General features: G+C 35.2%; 2 protein-coding genes across 7 annotated transcripts; both read right to left on the bottom strand.

The window, feature by feature from the left end:
• Positions 1-3,142: 3,142 nt before the first annotated feature.
• Positions 3,143-8,222, bottom strand: LOC148765495 (uncharacterized). Of its 2 annotated transcripts, XM_088814047.1 has the most exons (7): positions 6,607-8,222; positions 6,387-6,530; positions 5,566-6,318; positions 5,388-5,491; positions 4,921-5,095; positions 4,582-4,848; positions 3,143-4,502 (listed from the first exon to the last, which is right to left on the bottom strand). In XM_088814047.1, exons 3-7 carry the CDS (start codon positions 6,034-6,036, stop codon positions 4,224-4,226), a joined length of 1,296 nt encoding a protein of 431 aa, XP_088670173.1. In that variant the 5' UTR covers positions 6,037-6,318; positions 6,387-6,530; positions 6,607-8,222; the 3' UTR covers positions 3,143-4,223. The 2 variants fall into 2 exon arrangements, with proteins under 2 accessions (XP_088670173.1, XP_088670172.1); XM_088814046.1 differs by having other exon boundaries at positions 6,387-8,222.
• Positions 8,223-9,182: 960 nt separating this feature from the next.
• LOC148765494 (uncharacterized) lies at positions 9,183-12,505 on the bottom strand. 5 transcript variants are annotated; one of them, XR_016029843.1, is made up of 11 exons: positions 12,253-12,484; positions 12,078-12,156; positions 11,723-11,802; positions 11,565-11,631; positions 11,289-11,357; positions 10,871-11,089; positions 10,597-10,777; positions 10,342-10,486; positions 10,076-10,219; positions 9,881-10,014; positions 9,183-9,761 (listed from the first exon to the last, which is right to left on the bottom strand). XR_016029843.1 is itself a non-coding variant. In XM_088814121.1 (8 exons), exons 1-8 carry the CDS (start codon positions 12,326-12,328, stop codon positions 10,481-10,483), a joined length of 777 nt encoding a protein of 258 aa, XP_088670247.1. In that variant the 5' UTR covers positions 12,329-12,505; the 3' UTR covers positions 10,148-10,480. The 5 variants fall into 5 exon arrangements, 2 of the variants coding, with proteins under 2 accessions (XP_088670247.1, XP_088670248.1); XR_016029841.1 differs by having other exon boundaries at positions 9,881-10,219; positions 10,325-10,486; XR_016029842.1 differs by having other exon boundaries at positions 9,881-10,219.

Here is a 12,505-nt window from a genome sequence, read left to right as displayed (position 1 = left end):
TTATCATTTTCAGTATAAAGGTACTGATTTGATTTACGCATGGTATTATCTATGAGATAGGATGGTATGACTTACTCAATTTATGACCGTTACAATATAGCCGTTGCTTATAATATAGCCGTTGCTTATTGTCAGAACTAGTCAAGTCATAATATGACCATAAATGACACATAGGCTCATTTGTTTCTAATTCATGGCTTCTTCTAGTAGCACCACTCAAATGAGTGGGTTAAAATACAAAAAAGGGAAATGCAAGCGTCTTGATTGTGGGAAGAAAACAATAATCATGGTTTCAGAAACTATTTCGAATCCCGGAAGGTTATTTTACTGTTGCCCACACCATGGCTACTCCCATTGGTGTGAACCATTTGAAGTTGGGCAAACTTTTTCCAACTCAAATCGTGAAGAAAATGAAGCTACAAGTGCGTCGATGAACCAAGTCCATCAAGAAAGTGAAGTGAAGAATTGCAATTCTGAAGGTGGAGTAGTTCATAGTTTGATAGTGTTGAATCTAGTAATATTTGCAGTCTACATGCTATGTAAAACCTATGTACTGTTGTTTAATTAGTTCAGCATTTATAGTACGCTTTGTTAACCAATTAAGTATAATGTATTAGCTGATAAAGTACAAGTGAGTCGTGAGTATAGTACCATGTGTTCACTGATAAAGTATATGTTTGCCATTCATATAGTATTTTTACAGTCTATATATTATTGTCGGGCCAATGCATCCATATGATCGCATTTTAAGACACAACTCGTCAGTTTTAGACTATTAAGAATGAATGGAGACAATGTGGGAGTAGATCAACATCGACTATGGTAAGAATTGAGGAAAGTATTAGTTTTACACTTGAGCATTGTAGACTTGTATGAATATATTGTATAGTATATGAGTATCATGTATGAAATTCAACATATTTATGGGATCTTGTATTCCAAACGCAACACTAATGCTCACCTACCTTAAAATAATCATCTAAAACATAATTTATGCATCTCCCGTACTTATTGATCATTAAAACGTCGATGAAATTGGTACAATTCAATTCATCAAAAAATATAGTACGCTTTGTTCACCAATTAAGTATAATGTATAAGCTGGTAAAGTACAAGTGAGTCGTGACTATAGTACGATTTGTTCACTGATAAAGTATATGTTTGCCATTCATATAGTATTTTTACAGTCTATATATTATTGTCGGGCCAATGCGTCCATATGATCGCATTTTAAGACACAACTCTTCAGTTTTAGACTATTAAGAATGAATGGAGACAATGTGGGAGTAGATCAACATCGACTATGGTAAGAATTGAGGAAAGTATTAGTTTTACACTTGAGCATTGTAGACTTGTATGAATATATTGTATAGTATATGAGTATCATGTATGAAATTCAACATATTTATGGGATCTTGTATTCCAAACGCAACACTAATGCTCACCTACCTTAAAATAATCATCTAAAACATAATTTATACATCTCCCGTACTTATTGATCATTAAAACGTCGATGAAATTGGTACAATTCAATTCATCAAAAAATATAGTACGCTTTGTTCACCAATTAAGTATAATGTATAAGCTGGTAAAGTACAAGTGAGTCGTGACTATAGTACGATTTGTTCACTGATAAAGTATATGTTTGCCATTCATATAGTATTTTTACAGTCTATATATTATTGTCGGGCCAATGCGTCCATATGATCGCATTTTAAGACACAACTCTTCAGTTTTAGACTATTAAGAATGAATGGAGACAATGTGGGAGTAGATCAACATCGACTATGGTAAGAATTGAGGAAAGTATTAGTTTTACACTTGAGCATTGTAGACTTGTATGAATATATTGTATAGTATATGAGTATCATGTATGAAATTCAACATATTTATGGGATCTTGTATTCCAAACGCAACACTAATGCTCACCTACCTTAAAATAATCATCTAAAACATAATTTATGCATCTCCCGTACTTATTGATCATTAAAACGTCGATGAAATTGGTACAATTCAATTCATCAAAAAATATAGTACGCTTTGTTCACCAATTAAGTATAATGTATAAGCTGGTAAAGTACAAGTGAGTCGTGACTATAGTACGATTTGTTCACTGATAAAGTATATGTTTGCCATTCATATAGTATTTTTACAGTCTATATATTATTGTCGGGCCAATGCGTCCATATGATCGCATTTTAAGACACAACTCTTCAGTTTTAGACTATTAAGAATGAATGGAGACAATGTGGGAGTAGATCAACATCGACTATGGTAAGAATTGAGGAAAGTATTAGTTTTACACTTGAGCATTGTAGACTTGTATGAATATATTGTATAGTATATGAGTATCATGTATGAAATTCAACATATTTATGGGATCTTGTATTCCAAACGCAACACTAATGCTCACCTACCTTAAAATAATCATCTAAAACATAATTTATACATCTCCCGTACTTATTGATCATTAAAACGTCGATGAAATTGGTACAATTCAATTCATCAAAAAATATAGTACGCTTTGTTCACCAATTAAGTATAATGTATAAGCTGGTAAAGTACAAGTGAGTCGTGACTATAGTACGATTTGTTCACTGATAAAGTATATGTTTGCCATTCATATAGTATTTTTACAGTCTATATATTATTGTCGGGCCAATGCGTCCATATGATCGCATTTTAAGACACAACTCTTCAGTTTTAGACTATTAAGAATGAATGGAGACAATGTGGGAGTAGATCAACATCGACTATGGTAAGAATTGAGGAAAGTATTAGTTTTACACTTGAGCATTGTAGACTTGTATGAATATATTGTATAGTATATGAGTATCATGTATGAAATTCAACATATTTATGGGATCTTGTATTCCAAACGCAACACTAATGCTCACCTACCTTAAAATAATCATCTAAAACATAATTTATGCATCTCCCGTACTTATTGATCATTAAAACGTCGATGAAATTGGTACAATTCAATTCATCAAAAAATATAGTACGCTTTGTTCACCAATTAAGTATAATGTATAAGCTGGTAAAGTACAAGTGAGTCGTGACTATAGTACGATTTGTTCACTGATAAAGTATATGTTTGCCATTCATATAGTATTTTTACAGTCTATATATTATTGTCGGGCCAATGCGTCCATATGATCGCATTTTAAGACACAACTCTTCAGTTTTAGACTATTAAGAATGAATGGAGACAATGTGGGAGTAGATCAACATCGACTATGGTAAGAATTGAGGAAAGTATTAGTTTTACACTTGAGCATTGTAGACTTGTATGAATATATTGTATAGTATATGAGTATCATGTATGAAATTCAACATATTTATGGGATCTTGTATTCCAAACGCAACACTAATGCTCACCTACCTTAAAATAATCATTTAAAACATAATTTATGCATCTCCCGTACTTATTGATCATTAAAACGTCGATGAAATTGGTACAATTCAATTCATCAAAAAATATAGTACGCTTTGTTAACCAATTAAGTATAATGTATAAGCTGGTAAAGTACAAGTGAGTCGTGACTATAGTACGATTTGTTCACTGATAAAGTATATGTTTGCCATTCATATAGTATTTTTACACTCTATATATTATTGTCGGGCCAATGCATCCATATGATCGCATTTTAAGACACAACTCTTCAGTTTAAGACTATTAAGAATGAATGGAGACAATGTATGACTATATTGTATAGTATATGTGTATCATGTATGAAATTCAACATATTTATGGGATCTTGTATTCCAAACGCAACAATAATGCTCACCTACCTTAAAATAATCATCTAAAACAATAATGGAGACAATGTGGGAGTCAATCAACATCGATTATGGTAAGTTTTTTGTGAATACACATGTGAAGTACGCTTTGTTCATCAAATAAGTACAAGTCTATTGTTGACAAGGTATCTTCGAATGGACTAGACAGTATTTGTTGCTCATTTTTATGGTACGCTTATATTCTTTATACAAACTAATTAATCGCAAAATAAAGTACCATGTGTTCAAAAGGCAAGTACATTTCATCGAAACATATAGTACAATGTATACAATGAAAAAGTACGAGTAGAGCTAATCAATAGTATTATTAGCTCTACAACAAAAGGACAGATTGTTTATGGCATAAAAACACATTCACCTGTTCATTAATTAATTACAAAAAAGACAAGAACCCCAAAACACTTCCACTCCCAGTTTTTTCACAATAACGCCAGATCTATTTCATATTTAGCTTCCACTTCTACTCCCCGATGCCTCAGAAAGATAGCTGCTAGTTTTGGGCGAAGTATTTTGATATCGCAAGTTTTTGCCTTAAACCAAATATCTTCACTGTTTATAGCATGACAATATGCCCACATGCAGACAAACAAGCCGCAATCAAGGTTCCCATCCTGCTGCCTGCATCCATGAACCCATTTAGCTTCCGATTGTATCTGCAACCCAGACCTTCTTTCAACCACCTTGCTGTAAAACGAGGCCTACGAAAATAAAATATTATATTAGTCTACAACAATTCGCAAGAATAAAGAATAACTAATTACAAGAATATGGGCTTACGACATAATCCGCAATTCCTGGGAAATTCGGAGAATAGTCTATGGAGTTCCAATGGTAAATACATTTATCTATTGGGTTCAGAACAAGCAGGAACCAGTGTTCACTGGAATTGATAGGTATCATGACAAATGTTTTACTGAAGATATTTGCTGTGTTTAGCTTGTCAAAAGCCATCGTTCCAAAAATAGTAAAATCATTGAGAAGACGATCAAACTTGGCATCGCTCATTCGTTCTACGTCCATCCGAGGTCGCGACATTAACTCTTGCTACGAAACATAATAGAGAATATTAGATAACATTGTAATGTATGCAAAATTATTTGTTAAACCACTATATACCTGGGCAGGGGAGTCAAGGTAATCAATCTCATGTCCATGCTGGGTCATGATAGATTCGGAACATAATAGATTCAAGTACAAATCTATGTGTTCTGCACTCAGCATTTCATCAAATAAAAGTTCGCACATATGCCTTCCCGTCAACTGATGTGGGCCTCTCTCCACAATAATTTCACTACAGTAAGACATAACCACGTACTATTGGATAAGTAAACTTGTACTATGTACAAAGTTACTACATACTATAACATGCAGTAAACATGTACTATTGGATAAGTAAACTTATACTATGTACAAAGTTACTACATACTATAACATGCAGTCAACATGTACCATTGGATAAGTAAACTTATACTATGTACAAAGTTACTACATACTATAACATGCAGTCAACATGTACTATGCATTCACTTGACATATACCATTAAAGACATTAACATGTACTATCAAGGTGGTTGTGCTCTTACCCTAAATCAACACTTTCCAAGAACTGATCCAACAATATCCTATCTTCTTCGGATATTTGGTCACGACGTACGTAGTCATTTCTTCCCCGGTAATAATCGGCATTCTATATAACGAATAAATCACACCAATTATGACAAAAAATAATAATAATGTAATACTAATATTAGATAAAAATACCTTGATCCCAGGGACTGAAACCGAAACCTTGGACACAGGAACTTGTTTACGACCACGTCCTCGTCCTCGTCCTCGCACGCGTGGAACTTTGGCCTTTGACTTTGGCCTTTGACTTTGACTTTCGTCTCCTTGATTTCTCTCTCTTTCTTCACTTTCGTCTCCTTGATTTCTCTCTCTTTCTTCACTTCGTTCTCCTTCACCTTCCATCCCCTTTCCTCCTTCATTTTCTCCTTCCTTTTCCCTTTCCTCTATCTCTGCCTCTATCTCTATCTCTTTCTCTGTCTCCGTCTCTCTCTCTTTTTCTGTCTCTGTCTCTTTCTCTTTCTCCTTCTCTTTCTCCTGCTCTTTCTCTATCTCTATCTCCTTCTCTTTCTCTATCTCCTTTTCTTTCTTTCTCTTACTCTGCATTTTTTTTTCTTTATTTTTTTCTTCTGTTACATTCCCCCTCTTCCTTTTTAAGTTATTCATCATCTGCTGCAACTAAAAAAAACAATAGTACGAAACATGTTATACCATAGTATTATATTAGTTGACATATAGTATGTTCCAATGGGAATGGAAGTATGAATTTTAGGGTTTATTGTATTAATGACTTACAGATGTTGCTTCCACGTCTCCAATCTCATCTTCACTACTCTCAGAACTTATTTCCACAAATCTGTCAGCACTAATTCCAACAACTGGACCAGAAATTACTTCCAAAACCGGAGAAAGCAACGCTTTCTCTTTCGGGTACACAGAAAATGGTATAACCTAATAAACGTAAAAAATTTGTTAGCAAATACCTAATACATTATATATTTTGTAACTCAAAGTGTTACCTGCACTTGTTTTATCTGATCAAAAAGCAACCTAGCTGCTTCTTCATCGATTGGGATTTTGCTGTCTTGCCACCGGAAGAACCGGGGAAATTTGTAAACACTGGTGCTAACCCCTAGTGACGTGATCCTTTCATGCACCCATGCCTGCGTATTTTGGAATCAATATTAATTGGTATATTCAATATAACATAATATATATTCACTATTAGATATCACTTACCAATAAGCCGATAGTGCATCCATCAAAATACTTCAACCCCCCCTTCAGATACCCCTCCATATTCTCAACAAGAATATCATACACCAACTTTCCCCATGCAAAAGACCCTAAAACCTCCAAATCTTCTACATGCGGATAAACCCACCTTTCTAACGTTTTGTTCCCCTTTGGCAGTAGAATAGTATTTAACAGATAAATAGTGTACAATCTGCTGAAATCTTCAACAGATTGTTGATCGGTCATAACTGCATAGGCCTCCAGTTTATAACCAATATATGGCCTCGTCACTAAAGATAACTTACCATCAAAAATACGTGTGATGAAATCAGTGTCTCTACCATCCATATTCACATCCACCGGTACGCCTTCGTACTGCAGCCCTAATACGATAGATAATTGCTGCGGAGTGAATTCCAAGCGTATAGTATTTCCCCCAAACCAGAAGGCCCGATCTTCTGGATTGTACGCTTGCATGAGAGACACAACCCTATGGAAGCTGTGGTTTATTTTAGGCATGTCCATGTAGTGATAGAAGGGATTTTTCTTCAGTACTTCATGATGTTGTTTCTTCATCACTTTTTTCACACCTTCCATAGTTAGGTGAAAAGCGATCGGTGAGCACCTGCAGCCTATTGATAGCTTGCTGCAATCTTCTTTTACAACAATTCCTGCAATTACATACACATAAAACAAATACAATTATAACAAATACAACGTACTATAAAGTTCCACATGTCAATACCATCCGAAATCACTAGTAATACCATTCAAAGGCACTGGTAATACTATTATGGCATATGACTTATACTACAGGACCATCAAACATTATACTTCTAGTACCACAAGTCAATACCATCCGAAGTCACAAGTAATACCATTCAAAGGCACTAGTAATACTATTATGGCATATGACTTATACTACAGGACCATCAACATTATACTTCTAGTACCACATGTCAATACCATCCGAAGTCACTAGTAATACCATTCAAAGTCACTGGTAATACTATTGTGGCATATGACACATGCTACAGAACCATCAAAGATTATACCATCTAAATGCACTATTAATACCATTACTGCGCATGACACATACTATAGAACCAGTACGAAAAATACAATAAGCCTCTTTCCCATATCCTATATGAAACCCTTGTTAGGACTCAAAATGCTTTGGGGACATGCTAATGTCACCGAAGAATAATACCCATGAGAAAACTGTTACAAAATCATGAAATTCGACAACAAATAAATGATCTTTGCAAACCCAAACAACAGAACAACAAATATTGGAACCGATTTAATGATTAGGGCAAACACCGAATAAAGTCGAGGCATAATACCCATGAGTGGATATGTTCAAAATCATGCAATTCTATAACAAATAAAACTTTTTGCCCTGCTTAAGCAACACCCAAATGGGTCTGTTTCCAAGAAAATGAAAAAAAAATAAAAAATCAAACCTTGTTGTTTACCCTGCTTCACCATTGTTTATAAATGGGTTTGTTTATACTATTTTTCTGCGGTTTGTTGATTCTTCGTGTTTCGTAATTTCTTCCTTCTTTGTTGTTTCTCTGTTGCGTTTCTTCTTCGTTTCTTCTTCGTTTCTTCTTCGTTTCTTCTTCGTTTCTTCTTCGTTTCTTCTTGGTCTGAAAATGGGTATTACTGAACGGTGGTTTTTTCTGCGCCTTTTTAGCTTCTTTTTTGTTGTTTGATTTTTGAAATGTAACGGGCAAAGAGCGTGTAATACAAACGGCGCGTGGGAAGTTGAAAAGAAGTTATGTAAAATTAGTATAAAGTAAAGGGTATTTTCGTATTTGCACATTTTATTAGGGACTGATCTGCATGTTAGGCGCGTGAGTAGGGACTGAAATGCTAGGGGAAACTACCTAGGGACTGATCTGTGTTTCAAGTTTTGGTTTAGGGATTTTTCTGTAGTTTCCCCTATGAGAAATGTTCTCTTGACGTACTTCTATATAGATTAGATAATTCGATTTCTGGCTCTTTTGTCATTTCATAATAAATTAATATTTCGATTTAACATTATCTTTCAATTATAGAAAAAGTAATAAACATGCGTAATTATAAATTACATAAAATTACTCAATTCACTACCAAATGACTCTTCTTTTAGTTCATCACTATACAAGCCCCAGAAATTAAAAAATATTTAGAAATTATTTCAATTACAATTAAAATTGAAAAAAAAACATTTTTTTAAAGGTTTCTTAAATTAATCTACAAGTGGTGTGCTTGTGAATTTTTGCCTTCAGTTTGTAAACGTTGGAATTTGACGTTGGGCGATGATATTTTATTATGGATGTAGGTTAGATTCGAAGAAGGTACGAGAAGCGATATACATACGAAAAAACAATTCAATATCTTGTGATGTAAATCCAACCATTGTCAATAAAATAAATTAAACAAACAAATCGGTGTGATTACATAAAGGGTGAAACGAGAAATCACACTAAAACCAATCTACCCGGACGATTATCGGAAAAGTAGGACAAACAATAAATTATGCTCATCAAGCATATTCCATATTTTCAAGTTTCGCATCTAAACATTACTCCGTAAAAACCATCACCTATTGGATATGATAGATAACATAAAGATTAATAGTTATTACAACAATCCGATTCTGCAACAAGGCTAGAAAACATCCGTGGACAGAATAGTTAATACTATGTCAGAAGTTTTAACTAGAACCTTAATACGAACTCGAACATATGTTTAATACTAGAACCTTAATGCTAACTCGAATTGAAGTTGACACAAATACGAATTGAAGTCAACAGTTAATACTAATCAAACCATCCTCTAGACAAGCTTATCGTAACACTAATTTCAAAAGTTGACACTAACTCGAACCGGAGTTCATACTAATCAAACCATCTTCTAAACAAGCTTATCTTGATCAGCTACACAAGTTTTACCGTTAGCCATAAATCCAATTTCAAATTAGCACGGTATTCAAATAAGAACAAACACAAGGAAATTGTATCCCAATCAAAACAGCAAGCCCACCATGCATCCAACAGCAACACAGCTACCAAACCATTCATCAATTTCTATACCTATCAGCAAGTACAGCATCAACCATTCTACAAGAACATGCTATCACTTCTCGTCTAAAGCCACGATCTTATGTGCTGTAACACAAATAGACTCATAGTGTAAGACTTCCAAAATTAATTTAAAAAAAAAACCTATAAAAAGAGTCAAACAGTTCACCACAAATGGTGCAAAAGCAAGATGGTTGATATCTTACCATCCGTAAGATCACAGAAATTTTATTGACAGGTGGCAGATGTGGTTCGATAAATTATCAGCAAACAGAATATCTACTCGTCAACAGCACAGCCACATTTTCCACCGACTCCACTCCACCAACCTCATGATGCACTAAACCATCATACGTGAATGTGATACAAAAAATTAACATGCAAAGACTATTTTGCCTTACCAATTATCATCACCAGCAACACATTCAAACACAATCAACAGCAAAATAAAAGCACCATCAACAGCTACTGCATCATCTAAAACAGCACCAAAAGCTGCTATATCATCTTGTATTTCAGCAGCAACTACTCCTCACGGACACAAACTATAGAAGGCCATAAAGTCTTTAATGAGTCAAATGTTGAAAAATCTAGAGAGAAACAAGCAGTTTATCAAACCATGAAAGTAGGGTGCAAAATGTATCCGCTACCATGAAAAGAGTACAACCTTCGCAATCATATTTCAGGAAATCACTTATAGCAACCACTACATAGCTAATCACAAGATAGATGAAGTTGCTCTAGAAAACAAACGTCGCCACGAACACCACCCCTTCCATATTCGCTCAAGCAGCACTCTATCTCCTTCACTCCTGTCACAAATAAACAAAAACAAAAAAAAATGAAGAAGGAAAAAGTCAGGCACAACATGCCATTCTCAAGAACAGCTCTCAAAAAGGACAGTTATAAATCTAGTGCTCACATCAGCATCTGAACGTGGTGACATGCTTCGAGAATAACGACGACCACGAGGAGAGACACTCTTCGGGGTAATAGACCTTTCTTTGTGATTACGAGCATCTGGACTTGCACCCCTCGAAGGGGGTGATTTTTTCGGAGACGGACTCCTCTGCGGAGTAAGACTTCGGCGAGCAGGTGAAGCACTGTAATTAACACCAAAAGCATAATCAGAAATCAATTAAGAAGTAATCATGTAATATGACTCGTATATAACTATGGTGACACTAAGGAGATACCTTTCATAAGACGGGCTTCTTCTTCTATGCCTGTCATCATATTTGCTTCTTTCACGTTCTCTACGATAACCAGGACTCACACTTCGGCTCCGGCTTGGAGACCTGCTCCTGCTTCTGTAGCGATAATCCCTTTCCCTGCCACGAGGACGTTCTCTTTCACTTCTACCCCTACTTCTACTGCGGCTTCTCCTCCTGTAATCCCTGTCCCTGTGTTCACTCCTGTAAATAAGATCATTGAAGAATTAGGGATCATTAAAGGCTGTCCAAATAAGGGACGAAACTAATTTTCATGTAATGGAATAGTAGAGAGAAGCCCAAATCAAATGATGAACAGATATTAGCTGTGTTCTTGCATCTGATGAGAGTCGACGATTTCAGTGACTAAATGCATAAGCAATTAAGATATATGGTATTCTACCTCGGTCGAGGACTGCGGCTTCTTGATCCCTTGGATTTGAAAACAGGTTCCTCGATTCTCCCCTTGTGACTAATGAAAAAAACCAAGTTAAAACATGATTTTTTTTTTTTGTATTATAAAGCTATAAATCAACAATGCATAAGTACAAAAATTTTAAGCCCATGTGAATAGCTGATATCATTGGAAACACTACTTAGTACTGAATCCATATGAATCCATAAATGGAGTTCCGATGAGCCGCCAAATTAGAAATTGTAGAGAGGTGAATCAACTTACATTCTTTCAGCATTGGGACCATACTTGGCAAACTGAACCATTATTTCTCTCCCATCAACAACTCTTCCTGCATGGGACAACATACCAATGTATCACAAGAGAAACAGATTTGAATTTCATTTATTTCTCAAGCTACCTATTTCAACTTTCCAACTCACCATCTAGCTTTTCAACTGCCCTAGAGGCCTCATCTTGATACTTGTACCGCACAAACGCAAAGCCCCTTGAGTCTCCACTCCTGATATTAAAAATTGCAGCAACGTAGAAAACCAAATTAATTACACAGATCAATTGGATATTCAAAATTTGGAAGAAGACAAAAGAAATATGTATTAAGAAATAATTGTAACTTTTCTGTCAGCTTCCAAACCACGACAACCGAAATCAGGATTGCAAAATAAAACTACATTTTTTCATCAAATTTCAAACAACACTAGAAAAAAAAAATCACGTAATCCAAATCTGCCGAGAAATATATATAAGCGATATATACAGAGACATGTGATCGTATACCTCCGGTCTCTGGGGATGAAAACATCAACCACTTTTCCATACTTATCAAAGAGGGGGAACAAGTCGTCTGCCGTCGTGCCTGAAAACGGTATCCATAATTAAAATCAAACAAACGCAGTAAAAAAAACAGTTAAAAGTAAAAATCAAGGGAGAGATAAAAAGAGATGAATAGTACGAAAAGTAATGTTGAGGACGAGGAGAGAGAAAGTGTCCTTGATGTCCGGCGGTCCAGATCTCCCGAAGTGCGACATCGTTCCGGCGTGCGACGACGGAGGAATTAGGGTTTTCAATTCTGTTTCGGGTGAAGCTTCTTCTTCTCTGTATGGGGAAAAAATAGAATTCACCGGATAATTCTGGAGTTCATTTGTTAATAGACGATTATGCCCTCATTGTCAGTTGTTAAAAGTGATCATCTATTCTTGCGACAC

Source organism: Erythranthe guttata, chromosome 14 (genome assembly GCF_056151865.1).
Source record: "Erythranthe guttata isolate IM_541 chromosome 14, IM_541, whole genome shotgun sequence".
In the NCBI taxonomy this organism is placed as follows: Eukaryota; Viridiplantae; Streptophyta; class Magnoliopsida; order Lamiales; family Phrymaceae; genus Erythranthe; species Erythranthe guttata.
The sequence above is the reverse complement of the archived record's forward strand: the minus strand, read 5'-3'. Positions and strand labels throughout refer to the sequence as shown.